General features: G+C 39.0%; 2 protein-coding genes across 2 annotated transcripts; both read right to left on the reverse strand.

The window, feature by feature from the left end:
* Positions 1–5,586: 5,586 nt before the first annotated feature.
* On the reverse strand, positions 5,587–6,953 carry LOC115411974 (trace amine-associated receptor 13c-like). Its single transcript, XM_030124281.1, has 2 exons — positions 6,796–6,953; positions 5,587–6,406 (listed from the first exon to the last, which is right to left on the reverse strand). The coding sequence occupies exons 1-2, from the start codon at positions 6,951–6,953 to the stop codon at positions 5,587–5,589; spliced, it is 978 nt and encodes a 325-aa protein (XP_029980141.1).
* Positions 6,954–11,661: 4,708 nt separating this feature from the next.
* On the reverse strand, positions 11,662–12,513 carry LOC115411975 (trace amine-associated receptor 13c-like). The gene has a single exon (XM_030124282.1). It carries the CDS (start codon positions 12,511–12,513, stop codon positions 11,662–11,664), a length of 852 nt encoding a protein of 283 aa, XP_029980142.1.
* Positions 12,514–17,251: the final 4,738 nt, after the last annotated feature.

Consider the following 17,251-nt stretch of genomic DNA (forward strand, 5'->3'; position numbering starts at 1 on the left):
GCTGACGTTCTGTGACACTACGCTCTCATTGGCTGGCGTTCTGTGACGCTGCGTTCTCATTGGCTGGTGTTCTGTGATGCTACGCTCTCATTGGCTGACACTCTGTGACAACGCGTTCTTATTGGCTGGCATTCTGTGACGCTGCACTCTCATTGGCTGGCGTTCCATGACGGTGTGCTCTCATTGGCTGACATTCTGTGACACTGCAGTCTGATTGGTTGACGTTCTGTGACGCTGCGCTCTCATTGGCTGGCGTTCTGTGACGCTGCGCTCTCATTGGCTGTCGTTCTGTGACGCTGCTCTCTCATTGGCTGGCATTCCGTGACGCTGCGCTCTCATTGGCTGACATTGTATGACGCTCAACTCTGATTGGCTGACGTTTTGTGACACTGCGCTCTCATTGGCTGACGATCTGTGACGCTCAACTCTGATTGGCTGAAGTTCTGTGACGCTGTGCTCTGATTGGTTGACGTTCTTTGACGCTGCGCTCTCATTGGCTGGCGTTCTGTGATGCTGCACACTGATTGGTTGACGTTCTGTGATGCTGCGGTCTCATTGGCTGACGTTCTGTGATGCTGCGTTCTCATTGGCTGACATTTTGTGACACTGCGCTCTCATTGGCTGACGTTCTGTGACGCTACGCTCTCATTGGCTGGCGTTCCATGACACTGCGTTCTCATTGGCTGATGTTGTCTGACGCTCCACTCTCCTTGGCTGATGTTCTGTGATGCTGCACTCTCATTGGCTGATGTTCTGTGACGCTCCGCTCTCATTGGCTGGCATTCTGTGACGCTACACTCTGATTGGCTGTTCAAAACAAATAAATGAATGAATGAAAAAAAAACTGTTTTGTTTAAAGTCAAGGCTAAAAACTCAAAAAAGACTGTTCTGGGTAATTTGCAAATGCCCATGTTCCTGTGACTTTAATAATTTTTTGGAAAAGCTGCCGCAAAATCAGACATTTCAGGCCGCAATAATAAAAAAAAAAAATCCTGCAAAATCCTGGAGGGACTGATTAATACAACTACCACTGCTGTTGCTGCTGCCTTCTACTACTACTGGCTAGTACTACTACCTCCTTCTCGTACTACTGCAAGGTGTTTCTCTAGAAAATACCCTCAGACTATGTGTCTTCAATGAGCAGAGACATGCACATGAGCTTAACATTCACACCAGTGTTCATGCTCCTGTAGTTTTCATGTGAAACTATCAACGGCAACATCTATCAGAATAGGCCCCAGCTGTTAATGGAATAAAGGAAAGTCTGAAATGTGTTTTATTCATGTCTGATTTTGCAACAATATTTGTACTGGTGTTCTATTTGGTATTTACATGATGCACATATGTCACAGTGTCTGTGGGCTCTAAAAGAGGCTGTGGACATTTGTGAGGCAGTGTCTCAAATGTGAGTCTGTGCTCAGTTAGAGCAGCATCAATATATAATTGAGGGACTTATGAAGTCCATGGGATATATCTTGCATACATTTTATTACAAAGATAAAAAATAATGATGTTTTTTATGTTCACTATGATCACATCTTATTTAATTTTGGAAACAATCAATTATTGATAAATAATTAATAAATAATTAATGAATGACTAGATATACTAAAATGTCAACTAAAAAAATGTCCAAATTTAATAACAACCACCTTCTGGTTAGTTAAACAATAATAAAATGAGCTTATTCAAAAATTGTTTTGATTGTGTCCATTTTATTAAGTTTAGATAATCATGACAGATATTTGTTTTTTGGCAAAATATAAAAAATGGAAATGGAAAAATGGAAAATAACAAATTGTATCTTTGTCTGAAAAATCATTTTCAACTAAGTTACCCAGTCCAAAAACACCTCCAAATCACATGACCTACTCCACATGATGTCCTTTCCTCCTGAAGAAAACACTGGCAAGACTCCAAGGTAGGTTTTCTCCTCTGTCTTAGTTATTTAATATAAAGAACTGTGTGAGTTGAGTGTGTATTTATTGCACTCTTACATCAACAGTGTTACTACAATATCTTTATAAATAACTTTCAATTTCAATTTTACTGAATTGTATATATGATATTTAGAAGAATCTTTCTGTTAAAATGTCATGTGGTGTTATGGTTATGTTGATTTTAGGCCTGAAAAGAGTAAAAGTGTGAGCTATACCTGTCATATGTTACTTTGTAAAGGGAACTCAAAAAGTCCCTCAATTATATTTTGACCCTGCAGCTTTCAGCCGATTACAATGATCTTTTTTGAATTAGTTGATTTTTGCGATGAGGCTTATTTTCATATTTGTTCATAGAAAATAGCTGATTTTGTGCCGCAGGTTTGGGTTAAAGGTGGATTTTTTTCGATGGGTTTTTTCGTCTCTTTTGTTGTATTTAGCCTAGCTACTAAATCAGTGGCAATTTCTCACAGACTACAAGGGAAGCTCAGCTTCCCCTAAAATTACGAAAATTAAATGGTTAAATATGTACGGTTGTGTTGACATTTCATTGACTACAAATGTGTTAGAACACGTTCATCTCAAGGACGAGTTCGTTCAGAATCAGCTTTATCACAAATCAACAGACTCGATGTTGTTCATTTCTCATACATTCCCATTGCGCTGTTTTCTCATACGATCTCTGCTCAGTGCATTTGCCTGTAGACGCTCAGCGTCCATGCACTTCAATGGGACTGAGTGGAACAGTTTTTTTCATTGCCTCAAAACTGGACGGTAATTGGATAAATGCCACAAAGTTGTCCCGCTCCCTGACGCCGGGTGGCTCTAGGGGTGAATGGAGCTGTGGGCGGAGCTCAGCTGGGCTGGACGCTGGGCTTCCACGTGCTGATAGGAGGATCAGTCGAAAGGCTGAATCCCGTTTGATTGACAGCTATTTTGAGATCTACTCCTTCACTGACACAGTTCAGTTTAATACCGTCGCGCATTCTGCTGTGAAATCAAGAGAGAAACCACTACGAAATTACTTGTTCATTTCTTGCACTGTAAATAAAACACACTCATTGGACTTCCTTGTCTCAATTTAACACAATTTCAACGTTTTCTTGTTTACTTGGTACGATACGACCATTTTCTTAAAAAGGAACAGAGGGCTGAATTTATGTTTAAATAACTTGACTGTTTTTTTGGGGTTTTTTTTTATGTAAGCCGACAATGAGCTTCCCCTCTCTGAAAGACGAGCAGCCGCCACTGTACTAAATGCACTGGCAGTCCATCTCTAAATAATACCTGTTAATAACATTTTAGGGCAAGTTGGTGATATTGATGTCTGCTGTGTTAAGCTGTGATTGACAGGTGTGATTGACAGCCCACTTGTCTGCCAATTTGGGTGTTTAGACCTTCACTTTATTGAATAAAACAGTATTTTTCCTGACAGACAATCTGTAAGCTCAGCCCTTTTGTCTAAACATGGTTGTAATGACTCCATAGAGTCAACATGGTAATAGCCGAAAAGCAAAATCCTGGCTTCATAACAAATGTCCAAAAACTAGTAGGTGGCGACATGATGTCACAGACTATCCCTATGTAATGTCCTATTACATGTGCTTACTACCTTTCAATCCATGCTGCCTCCATCGGACAGAGGGTATAAGACAGATGTACATTTTTTTGGGAGGTCATGTTATCCTCCTTTGTACTTCGGGGGGCACGTCTCCTATTTCCCAACATGTTATAAATATGTTCCAAGTGGAAAACTAATGGATGACGTGACTGTGACTCTGCCCCCTTCATTTATACTGTTAAAAGTCATGGATGTGTTAAAGGTAGGGTAGGAGATCCTGGAAAAACGGTTTGAGCAAGCTATATTTTGAAAATACACAATTCAAAAGTCCAAACCCTTTTCTTCAGACTTTTCCTCGAAGCCACGCCTCCAGAGTGCCGGATTGTACTCGCAGACGAGGGAGGGGGGAGGGACAAATGGCAGATGAATGTGATAGACATATCACCATTCAATCATTTCAATGAGCCAGTTAAAATGATTGGATGGTGTTTTTCAGTCCTGTCCTTTCCACAGGTGACTACATTTGTGAATTTTTTTGTTAGAGCATTTAATTAATTGATTGTAATTGGGGTGTGAAGGGGATTTTAAGCAATATAGTAAAAAAAAAAAGCTCCAGGAAAACATCTCCTACCTACCTTTAAGAGAAATAATAGATCCATGACAGTGCTCGATTGGATCATCAAGAGCTTTGATCTGTGTTGTGTTGTTTTGTTTTGCTATGCTGTTGTGATTGGTCAACACATGTGACGGAGGGAACGTTTTATTTACTACAAGATGCATCATGGAATCAGAGTGTGTCATTTTATATTCAGAACTAGAAAAGCACTAGAAAAGCTCAGACCTCCGCCAAGGCAGATCAGTGCCCCTAACCCCCCCACACACCCACCCACCCCAATCACCACCAAAATTTAATCATTTGTTCCTTATGCCAATATCAACATTTCCTGAAATTTTCATCCAAATCTGTCCATAACTTTTTGAGTTATCTTGCAAACAGACAGACAGACAAACCAACACTGGCAAAAACATAACCTCCTTGGCGGAGGTAATAACTCCAGTCTGTGTAACCTCAACAGTATTGTGGCTGAATGGATATGTTGGATTCCTGTGAATAATGAGTCTGTTTAATTTGAGTTGGCTGTAACACTTATATTTACTTATTTATTAATTAATTTTTTAAAATACCAAAACCAGAGTGGGTTTTTGTTTGTTGAAGTTTGTTTTTTGAAGTTAGGAACCACAAATCAGTCAAATGGCCTGATATACACACACAGAGGCCTTGACGTTCAAGTTGTAATACATCCATAATAAAATCCTAAATGGTGTTGATATACGGGTTAAAACACAGTTAGGTAAGGGATAATGTGAAGCCTGTGAGTCAGTGTTATTATTACAGTTTTATATTTGATTTGATTTGTTTTGATGTCAAGGCTCTAGCACCCCCCACAACCCTAGAGAGGATAAAGCGGGTTCAGATGAATGAATGAATGCATTTTACTTCAATTTTAGTAAGTTTTACAAGTACAATTATAGCTTAATGTTTTATATTTCAGGACCTTAGAGTTTTTATTTAATGCGAGTCTTCCTTTTAATTTTTCAGGTATTGTGACAAAAACCATGATTTAGAAGAATGTGAATTATAAGGTATGAAAGATTCATGATATCAAGTGTGATTTAACATGTGTTTAAAGAGTGATAAAAAAAACAAACAAACAAAAAAAAAAGCACTATGCAAAGTTTAGCTCAACAACCGTTCCCAGACTTAATGATGCTGATTTTGATCAACAAGCAAGACTAAGTTCAAGTATCCCCCCTAATAATTTATATCATGCATAGAATAGTTCTATGTCACCTGGACCTATGGCAATAATGAGCCGAATCCCACTAACGAATAAATTATAGGTCCAAAAATAGGACAAATAAATAAAAAACAAAGCAAGCTTGAAATCAGTTGGCTTTGTTTTAAGTCTACTTATGTCAACTAATAAATATTTAATCATAAATCCTTTTTGTGTGCATTGTAAAATACCTTTTGCATTCTACTTGCAGTACCTTCTCTGCACACCAAGGGGCCACAGAATCCCTTCTTTACAGTATGTTGGCCTCACAGGAGTCAGGCTGCAGTATTTTTAATGTAACAATGAGTTTAACAGACCGTCTGAACCACGGATAACAAAAAGCATAGATGATAGGGTTCAGACACGAGTTAAAATATATCAGCCAGACCTCAGCATCTGCAGATGAAGGTCCAAATAAGTTACTGTCAGCTGCAACGGTGAAACAATAATACGGACAAGAACACAAAAGAAAAGCAATTATAAGAACACCAACAGTCCTGGCTGCTTTTATCTCAGATTTCAGAGTAGTTACTGTCACTGAAATCTGCTGTGTGACTGATGCAACATGGGATCTCATGGCACGAGCATGAGACACAGCCACCACAAATACTCTCATGTACAAAAATGTGATGACAACAATGGGGCCCAGGAAAGTTGCGAAAAGATCAACAACTCCTTCAGCATAATTAACTACAAGTAAACACTCGCCATAACAGGAATTATACCTGTCTGGTTTTTCAACTAAATCTCTCAGTATCCAAAAGGAATGAACAAAAGAAAATATCCAACACAAATAAATGCAGATCTGAACTCTTTTCATGGTGACTTTTGTAGGATACAATAAGGGGTCACAAATAGCCACATAGCGGTCAATTGAAATGAGAACCATGCATCCGACTGACACACTGACGACAAGAAAACTGCAAAAATAATTCACAGCACATATGAAGTCACCCAGATACCAGCAGCCCTGGTACTGGAAGATCTGGAATGGCATCTGTAGAAAACCAACAAGGAAGTCTGCGATGGCCATGGAGAGGAGGAGGAGGTTGGTGGTGGTGTGGAGCTGCCTGGAATGAAAGAACATACATGTAAAACACACCGTTATAAAACAGCCTGTATAGAAAGAAAAGTGTTTTCACAAGTAGTAATACTGGCACTGGGATTGAGGCACTAATAAATAATCAATGGTTGAAATGGAGATACACACCAAAACAATGTATTCCTGTAAATGTAACATTAAAAAGTGTATCTTATGGAAGAAAGAAATATTAATAATATTTTATATGAAGCAAACTGATTGTTGAAACTGGACATCTTAATATTGTCTACATAAACATCTACTGTTCCCATCAGACACCATAACTGCTGGAACATGTAGGGTTACTTTTTCTTTAATTTCAATATTGTTTTTAACAAATACATGTTGTAGAAACAATGCAAATATATGTGTCTCTGCCTGAAATGGGAGATTGCGATGATGACGAGTAGGTTCAGAACCACAGTGAGCAGAGTGATGAGGGAGAGGAGGGTGTAGACGATTGTGGCCTCCAACTGAGAGCGGCTCGTCTTCCAACAGGAGTTGTTTAATGATGGAAAGCAGAGCTCGGCTTCCATCGTCAGAGTATGAAGGAAAGAGAATACGTCCCTTCATTTATCTTCGTCTTCACTCTCAGATACGTCACATGACATCTACAAAACTCAATCCCAGTTGTGTAGCCTGACAGTGGAACACAGTCAGAGACTAGTAGATTCATTTTCTATTTCACATGATGGAAATATCCTCACATAATATTTACATTTTTAAATTATTCAGGCTTTTAGTGTAACATCATTATACTTGTGTTTAATTTACAGTGGCTTGAACTGGACCTCGGCCCTTTTATTTGGGCTGATCCAGAACCTTTTGTAGAAAAGTTAATACATACAATACATAAATTCTAATAAATGAATTGAAATACATGCGTAAATGAAGTGAAATATGTATATGTTTGATCTTTTAGACCTATATAGACAGTATATATATATATATATATATATATATATATATATATATATATATATATATATATATATATATATGAAATGAATGAAATGGGGGCACCTTGGAGGGTCAGTAGTTAGCACTGTCCTGGGTCCAGTTCCAGTGCTGACTGGTGTGGGCGTTCTCTTTGTCAAATTTACATGTTCTCCAAATGTCTCTTGGGGTACTTCAGTTTAACTGGTCAATCTAAGTCACCTGTAGGTGTGAATGTGAGACTGACTGGGTATTTGTCTACATATGTACGCACCCATCAATAGCTAGGATTGGCTCCAACAACCCTTGACCCACACAAGAATTTAGTGGTTCATAAAATGAATCAATGAATGGCTAGTTTTATTAAAAATGAGGTGCTGTGAGCGGTTAATATGGTGGCTAGCTGCAGGTACTGTTTGGACACAATCCAGTTGCTTAGCTCAGATAGCCATGTGGTAATACTTAATGTTGTTGTTAGTGGTTTGCGTCATCTGACATCGCTGCCATCAGAGTCCTGCACCAGGTCGTGTACTTGATGGGTAACCCGCAAAAACATGCAGGGATGGGTAATAAAAAAAAAGAAGAATTTTTGCAGGTACAGGCACAGGTAACATTAAACAAAATGCAGGCAAGTCGCAGGCAAGGAAGTGAAAAAATAAAAGAAAATTCACAGATGAAAATAATTAGCAGGACATTCAATGATGATGATCTAATTTCACCGTAGCTGATCCACAGCCGGTTTGTTTTACTGTGAAGTGAGCTTCACCTCTGTTTACATCCACCCACAGACGTCACTGAGCAGCACATATTAGACATTTATTGATGGCATGTGTTTTAGCCAAAAATAAAGCCCTTGAAAATGAGTTACTGTGCAGACAATGTGTTTGGGTTGCAGGTCTAACGTGCGCAGGTGAGGGCGGATGCAAATTGGACATAAAAAAAATGCGGGTAGCCCCGGTCTTATGAACTAATGCAGGTAGCATCCGCTTATACCAGCCTTGGGGGTACAGAAGGGTGTGGGTTTGGAAAACTGGACCCGTGCAGGACTCTGGCTGTCATTGTTATCAGGGAGTGTGTTAGCTAATGTCTTACCTTGGAGTGAAAGATGTGGCTTTTTCACCATTACAAAAAATGCTATGGCTAGGGATGGAATTCGAGAACTGGCTCTTGTAGAGAACCAGTTCCCTGTAACGCTGTTCCTTGGAATTGTTTGTGTGCTTGCTTATAGATTCTGCTTATCAGTTTCCAAACATCATCACGTTAAATGCGTCCCACATCATTTCAATATTATATGTAAGGCCCTTTTTATTTATTTATTTATTTATTTATTTTTTATATGAATCCAGTTTTTTCACTAAGGTTTTTACAAATCTTTTTATAATAGAGACTGTGTTAATTACATGTGTTTATTGAAGGGGATGCAAGTACCATGATGCAATGGGTCCTTTCCCACTGAAATGTCTACGCTGTAGCCAATCCTGTGTCAGTTTAGAGGTAATGTTGTGGATTGGGCCAATTAGAATCTGGGACAGAGGAATGTACCTGGCAGTGACCGGAAAGAGAGAGGAAGAAAAGGACTGCGTTTTGGCTACGACGAGAAAGGATGGCGAACTGAGAGTTGAAGGAGCCGGACCTTTTTTTCGTCTGACTGTGTATTACTGAGTGCTGTAGCCTATGGTAAAGGCCAGCTGACTTCAGTTTTGAGTTTTCTCTAATAAGACCGTAAACTGAGTGCACAAACTTTGACAAAGCTAGCTAAGTCATTTTGGAGGAAAGACTCGCTTTTCAAAAGCTAGGCATCCTGAACTGTAATGGAGAAAGTCTGGTACATCGTCTGTTCACTAGGCATCCTGGACTGTTCATGAGTATTTGGCTTGAAGCCAAAGGGCCGTTTCATTCATAGACCACTGTAACAGTTTGAGTGAACGTCATTACCTCCGCCGGGGAGGTCATGTTTTTGTTGCCATTGTCTGTCTGTCTGTCTGTCTGTTTGTGTGCAAGATAACTCAAAAAGTTATGGATGGATTTGGATGAAAATTTCAGGAAATGTTGATACTGGCACAAGTAACAAATGATTAAATTTTGGTGGTGATGGGGGATGGGGGGGCCACGGGGGCCCACTGATCTGCCTTGGCGGAGGTCTGCGTTGTCTTTTCTAGAAAAGCAGTCGTAGAGCGCAGACCTCCGCTAAGGCAGATCAGTGGGCCCCCGTGGCCCCCCCATCCCCCATCTACACCAAATTTAATCATTTGTTCCTTGTGCCAGTATCAACATTTCCTGAAATTTTCATCCAAATCCCGGGCACTTATCTGCCACGGTGGAGGTCTGTGCTCTCCAAGTGCTTCTAGTTATTCCTACGTCGGATTTCCTTCTTCATTCAAAGTTGCTTTGTGGATTACTATATTTTTTCTCTCTTTTTTTTTTTATGTGCACCAACGTAATGGGCCCCAAAGTTTTTGTTTTGTTTTTTTGCGAGCTTGCTCTTCTAAGACTGAGTGAACTAGTGTTATAAGACTGTACATTCGAGTGCATTTGGCGCAGAAATAGTATTTAGTGCAGGTTTAAATGGTAAATGTATATTGTTAGGTGTACTGTTTTGTCTGGTTTTGGGGTTGCATCAGGCCAGGTTACAGTGTTTGTGGTTACCGGGGTTTGGGGGATATTCTGCATTATTGTTATAACTGTGTCAGAGGTAACAGGGTCTTACCAAGTTTACCCCATTCCATATTAGCACACTTACATACATTTTACACACGCATAAACACCCACACACAAATTTTATTTCATACATTCTCTGCTATTTCATGTAGACAAAAAGATAGAATAAAGGTCACCTATTTGTCACATTTCATCAGACAAGTGGAACTGCATTTATTGTTTCTTTTTTGTTTGTTACATATAATTTAAGATTTACATAGTGTATGTCAGCATACAGTAGCTGATGCGCAAGTTTATTTAAATCATAGACCTACTGTTCTAAGTGCAAAGAAAAATTCCCTAACTTTAAAGGTAGACAGGAAAACCAGTAAATTCACCATCACCAACTGGAAACCCAGGATCCTGTGTGTTTGAGTGTGACCCCATTGTAAGTAATGCACTAAAAAGGGGTTACATACATATGAAGTTTTATATTTTCAAACAGTCTTTTTTTTATATAAATGTATAATTTTTGATGTTGCTCAATTTTATTTTGAGACACTTGTTTGTAGAAGTCTATTTTATTTGTGGAGAATATTTTATCTTAAAAAATATACAAGCTTATTTTATTTCTTTGTAGAAATTATTTTTTTATTAAAAGGGTTTTTTTTAGGTGATAGTTTTTTTCATGCAAGTGTATTTTTATTCAAGACATACATTTATTTTTCAGATACTTCTTTTTAAATAAGTCACAAACTCCTTTTTTTCTTACAGTGGATAATTTTTGGGGCAGTTGCCCCTCTGACCCACTGTACTTATGTGGCCGTTTACTCACAACTCTAATCAACACGCAAGATTAAAAAGATATATTTCTTCATCCTTTTTTATTTATTTATTTCAAAAGCATGCACCTGCAGTAATACACTCCATTTTAGATAGACAAATAAATGAGAACAAAACATAGAAATCCCATTGCTTTGTTTTAATAGTTCTGATTACTTTTAACCCATAAAGATCCAAACAATCACCAGCGACTAAAATCTTCTCCTGATGCAAAATGTTTAATACCTGGTAATCCACTAATTCTATCAATCCATGTAAATAATTGATGTAAAATGTAGCTGGTCATGTCTTCATGGTCATCAGATATGACCCATTTGGACGTTCGGATGCTCTGTAGTGAACATGGAAACACTGTCACTTTGATCAATGGTAGTGAATGGACACACTTGGTTTATGTTCAGTTCATGATAGATTATACTGATAAAGTGACTTTTTCTGCTGTTTTTTTTTTTTGTTTGTTTGTTTGTGATATAATAACCCTCTATGGTGCTTTAATGAACATCTACATGATCAGTGAATATAGGAAAATACATGATTTTCACTGGAAAAAATGCAAAACACATAGGATAATATTGTAATAAATGTTGATAAATCATTTAAGAAAGATTAAATCGAGAGAAAACTGCTGCAAAATTGCCACTGGGTCTTTATGGGTTAAAGTGTACATACAAATACAATCATTAATATTTGACAGTGATTTCAAACTTAATTTCAAAATATGGTGTTCAGTGTCTTATGTGTTTATTCTAAATGACCTTTTGTAACCCTCGTGCAGCATCTTCCCAGCACACCAGGGGTCCTCAGATCACACTTTTGAGAGTCCCTGCTCTACAGTATGCTGATCTCACAGGAGTCAGGCTGCAGGATCTGAAGGTTAACAATGAGTTTAACAGACCGTCTGAACCACGGATAACAAAAAGCATACACAACTGGGTTCAGACAGGAGTTAAAATATAGCAACCACTCCTCACCGTCTCCAGTTGCAGTTTCGACTAAATTGAGTGCAATTGCAATGGTGAAACAATAATATGGAAAAGAACACACAAAAAAAGCAATTATAAGAACACCAACAGTCCTGGCTGCTTTTATTTCTGATTTCAAAGCAGTTACTGTCACTGAAATCTGCTGTGTGCCTGACGCAGCGTGGGATCTCACGGCACGAGCATGAGACACAGCCACCACAAATACTCTCATGTATAAAACTGTGATGACAACAATGGGGCCCAGGAAAGTCGCAACAAGGTCAACAGCTCCTCCAGCATAATTAACTACAAGTACACACTCCCCATAACAGGAGCTATACCTGTATGGTTGTTGGAGGAAATCCCTCAGTATCCAAACACCATGAACAGTTGAAAATATCCAACACAAATAAATGCTGAACTGAACTCTTTTCATAGTGACTTTTGTAGGATACAATAAGGGGTCACAAATAGCTACATAACGGTCAACTGATATCAGAACCATGTTTCCTACTGACACACTGACGATGATAAAGCTAAAAAAAATATACACAGCACATCCAAATTCACCCAGGAGCCAACAGTTTCCATATTTGAAGATATTAAATGGCATCTGTAGAAAACCCACAAGAAAGTCTGCGACAGCCAGAGAAAGGAGGAGGAAGTTAGTGGTGGTGTGGAGCTGCCTGAAAGAGGAGAATATAGTGATTAAACACATGGTTATAAAACAGCAGTTTTGAAGATAATGCAGTTTTTCGACATAATAAGAAATAAGAAGCAATTCAGGCACAGTAAAAATGAATACAATAAAGCAGATTATACTTGTATTTAACAATTATTGAACAAACAGGTAACGCTCATGAAGCAGAAAAAAAGGATGTAATCAGGAGTGTAATATTAGGAGTGTGTTGGTGAACAGGACAAAAATATTAAGGATTACTTTTTCAAAAGAACATTTGTTTCTAAGTATTAAAACTAGTCATCTGCAAAAACAATTCAAATAAACTAATGTACCTATCAGAGACATTAACTGTTGACTTTTAACCCTGTACATCAGCGTAATCATAGAAAATACACATTCTATCAACCACGCAGAGAAGTGTATCTCTGCCTGAAGTGGGAGATGGAGATGATGACCACCAGGTTCAGAACCACAGTGACCACAGAGATGAGGGAGAGCAGGGTGTAAATCATCACAGCCTCCAAGTGAGAGCCTGTTGACTTCTTGCAGGAGTTGTTGACTGCTGGAAAGCAGAGCTGGGCTTCTTCTAATGTTTCCATCAGCAGAGCAGAGATGGAGGGAGAAGAGAAGAGCTTTCTGATCAGTGCTGTATGTCATACGGCTGATTTATTTTTAATTTTTTCTCTCCACCCAGAGTCAGATACGTCACACTCCAGTTCTGTCTGGGAAATGACCAAGCCCCACCTCACCCCCCCCACACCCATAAAATATATATGATTTTTTTTTTTTTTTTTAAACTGTTTTGCTGAGTTTAACATTTACAATAAAAATGTTCATGAATCTTTAATTTGATTGTTACAACATCTACGCACAGGCACTATACACTGACCATAAAAATGCTGACACCTGTTGCATAATAACTGCAGTGATTAAGTTTCTGGTAATAAGTTGTGTAACTTAAACTGATGCAGTGAGTGGCATCTCATTTCTTAAACCACCATCAGTTTGATAGAGAGCACAAAGACTGGACTGTGTTTCAAAGGAAAAAGGTCATGTGATCTGATGAGTCCAGACTGACCCTGTTCCAGAGTGATGGATGCATCAGTGTGAGAAGAGAAACGGATGAAGTGATTACCCATCATGTTTTGTGCCTACAGTACAAGCACAAGCCTGTGGGGAATGGAGAGAAATTTGTTTCTTTATTCATCAATCAAAAACAATGGCTTTGCAATTAAAAAGAATAGATTTGCAACCAAAAAGAGATCTGAGAGCAAAAGACAGTAAGTGGCAATTTAAAAAAAAAAAGATCAATTTGCTTTGTCACAACCCGGCTCTGAGGTGGTGACCAGAATGGAGACGTAGGTGGTGAAAAAGTAACAAGGATTTATTAAGTAAATTAACAATAACAAAAACACACACAAAGTGGTGAAAACGCCAGTCAGGAGGAGCAGGGCAGAGCAGGACCAGACCAGAGAGCCAGCACCGCCGAGACCAGACCGGAGCAGACAAAGAGCGTGTAGACCAGGCCAAACCAGAGTGAGAGCCGGACCAGAGAGAGACGACCAGAGAGCCCGAGAACCAGAGAGCCAATGATCGTCACGGACGAGCTGCTTATATAGTCAGGCCTGGACCGCCACAGGTGTCACTAATTACGCCATCGCCATCTGCAACAGAAACTGACAGCGCCCCTAGTGCCCGGAAGGTGCGGGGCCGTCACAGCTTATAAATCAGTCCTCTTTGCTTGTGAGTTAAAAACTTTTGCTTGAGACTTCAAAAGTTTTGCTTGAAAATCACTTCTCTTTGTTTGCAACTTCAAAAGTTTTGCTTGCGAATTTAACTGCACTTAATGGGCGGGGCCTACGCCGATGGATGAGAGAAGAGTTTCTATTGGTGGGTTTGTCCTGGCTCCAGCGCCTGCTCCAGCTTCTGCCTGAAACCCACTTCTCCGTTGTGTTTATGTTACTGGGAAGTCAGTTGATAGTCTGCTGCTCTTTGAAATTGAAATGTGTCCCATAAGTAACAAATTACACTAAATAGTGTCGGCTACAGCCTGTTCATTCACAGCCTGAGAAGAGTACAGAATGAGTGAGTGAGTTACAGGGAGGAGTTGGGACACAGTGGGTGTAGGGTGGCTCCACAGGACACTTGGACCACAGCTCAGTGCCATGTGCCATGGTGCAGATAGAGAAATAATGACAGAGTGACATAGGAGCCCATAGGATAACCACAAACACAAGTGAGACACAATCAGGTTAGCAGTTCTTCTGAACCATTATCATTTTCCAGCACGACATTTTCTGGTTTTCCCTACGTCGCTTCCCGACCAGATCCAAGCTCACCTCAGACCCGGTCTGGGCGCACCTCAGACCCGGTCCCGGCTCACCATGGACCCGGTCAGTGCACACCACAGACCGGGTCCAAGGTGAGCTCGGATCCGGCCGGGAAGCGACGTAGGGAAAACCAGAAAACGTTGTGCTGGAAAATGATAAACATTCAGAAGAACTGCTAACCTGATTGCGTCTCACTTGTGTTTGTGGCTATCCTGTGGGCTCCTATGTCACTCTGTCTTTATTTCTCTTTCTTACTTATGGGACACATTTCAATTTCAAAGAGCCGCAGAGTATCAACTGACTTCCCAGTAACATAAACACAACGGAGAAGTGGGTTTAAGGAGGAAGCTGGAGCAGGCGCTGGAGCCAGGACAAACCCACCAATAGAAACTCTTCTCTCATCCATCGGTGTAGGCCCCGCCCATTAAGCACAGTTAAATTCGCAAGTAAAACTTTTGAAGTTGCAAACAAAGAGGAGTGATTTTCAATCAAAACTCTTGATGTCTCAAGCAAAAGTTTTTAACTCACAAGCAATGAGGACTGATTTATAAGCAAACTGATCTTTTTTTTTTTAATTGCCACTTACTGTCTTTTGCTCTCAAATCTCTTCTTTGGTTGCAAATCCATTCTTTTTAATTGCAAAGCCATTGTTTTTGATTGATGAATAAAGAAACAAATTTCTCTCCACAGTGGGGGCAGTGTTATGATCTGGGGTTGATTCAGTTGGTCATTTCTAGGTTCAGTAACATTATGTGTCCATAAATTGAGGCCAGCTGAACCTGAAAAAAATGAATGACCACATTTGGACAATAGTGGATTTTTTTCTTCCCTGATGACACAGACAAATTCCAAAATAACAATACAAGGATTCATCAGGCTCAAATTAAGAGAGAGTGGTTCAGGAGCATGAGGCATCATTTTCACTCTTGGATCGGCCTCCACAGAGTCCAGACCTGAACCACATTGAGAATTTTTGGCATGTGATGAAGAAGGTTTTACACAGAAGTCTGACTCCTATCATCAACACAACAACTTTGCAAAAAATGAATACAACTATGGTTGGAAATATATTTTGTGACATTTGTTGTGCTGTTATATAAGGAATGGGTGGCATTGCAGAGTAAACTGAAGAGTTATCAACAAAATATTTTGCATGTTACATTATTCTATCATTTAATTTTTAATTTTTTATTTTTTCCAGAAGAGTTCACCATTTGTATTGACAATTTGTATTGAAAACCATGTGTTCAGGAAATGATTAGAAACTAAAGGAGAACATAGTACAACATGTAGCTGTTATAATGTGTTGACACATTAAATAGAAATCCACACATGCACTTACATATCTTTATAATTCATGTGTGCTACATCTGTGCAAAGCTGGTCCTGGTCCTAATGGGTGTACCTAGACCAGGAACATTCAGCTCATGGACCAAAACAGGAACGCCAAAGGTTCCAATCTGGCCCACAGGATGAATTTGCAAAATGCAGAAATACACAGAAGATGTTAACAGTCAAAGTTGTAAAATTACATTATGAAATATTTACATTTACAAACTGTCTTTTCACAATGTAATGGGAACAACTTGAGCAAATATGAACAACCTGAAATGTTTTAAGAGAAAAAAGTTCAATTTTAACAAAATAATACAATAATATAATATAATTTACTGTGATCTGCAAGCTGTTTTAATAATAACCTAAATGACTATATTGGTGAAATTGCTTATTTTTCTCAAGAAATTTCAGGCTGTACATGGTTGTTCAGGTTATTCATATGTTCATGATGCAATTTGACTTTTTTCAAACTAAGATAAAGTGAAAAATGTGGATTATTATGTAAAGGTTATTGTGCTTATTATTTTACTGGTCTGGTCTGCTTGAGATCACATTGGGCTGTATGTGACATCTGAACTAAATGAGTTTGTCACCCCTGGCCTAGACCGTAGAACATAAACATGGGCTATTACATCACATTCATGCAGATTTTGCATGATGCCTAACAATACTGAACTCTTCTGTTTGATGTAATGGCTTTTGCAAACAAGCATGAAACATAAGAGGTCCTCTTTTGGAGATTTGCATTGACCAGTAACCTGTTAAGGTGTATGTCTGTGGATGGTGGAAGGGAGCTGGAGTACTTAGAGGTTCCATCCAGACATGGAGAGAAGAACAAACACCAAACACAAAGGCCCAATGGGGTCAAACTCAGGACCGAAAATTACAATAATTTCCCATCAATAACAATGGTTTGTTGTTCTTTCCATGAAAACAAGGTTAAATTGTATGATACAGCCTGAATATAATAAATGAAATAATGTGCCAAAGTCAAATTCTGTGTTTTTGTCTTTTTATTTCAAAGAACATTACAACAAATTCATCCATTAATAACTCTTACTCTTACAACACAGCAGTACCAGTTACAGAGGAAACCTGCTGTCTTT

The sequence above is a fragment of the Sphaeramia orbicularis genome, chromosome 21 (genome assembly GCF_902148855.1).
Source record: "Sphaeramia orbicularis chromosome 21, fSphaOr1.1, whole genome shotgun sequence".
Lineage (NCBI taxonomy): Eukaryota > Metazoa > Chordata > Actinopteri > Kurtiformes > Apogonidae > Sphaeramia > Sphaeramia orbicularis.

Excerpts from the sequence above, each read along its gene's own strand:
- LOC115411974 (XM_030124281.1), bottom strand. The coding sequence starts at position 6,953 with ATGGAAGCCGAGCTCTGCTTTCCATCATTAAACAACTCCTGTTGGAAG. Across the intron at positions 6,407-6,795 it reads ATCGCAATCTCCCATTTCAG|GCAGCTCCACACCACCACCA; the intron begins GCAGAGACACAT and ends CTTTCATTCCAG.
- LOC115411975 (XM_030124282.1), bottom strand. The coding sequence starts at position 12,513 with ATGTGTTTAATCACTATATTCTCCTCTTTCAGGCAGCTCCACACCACC.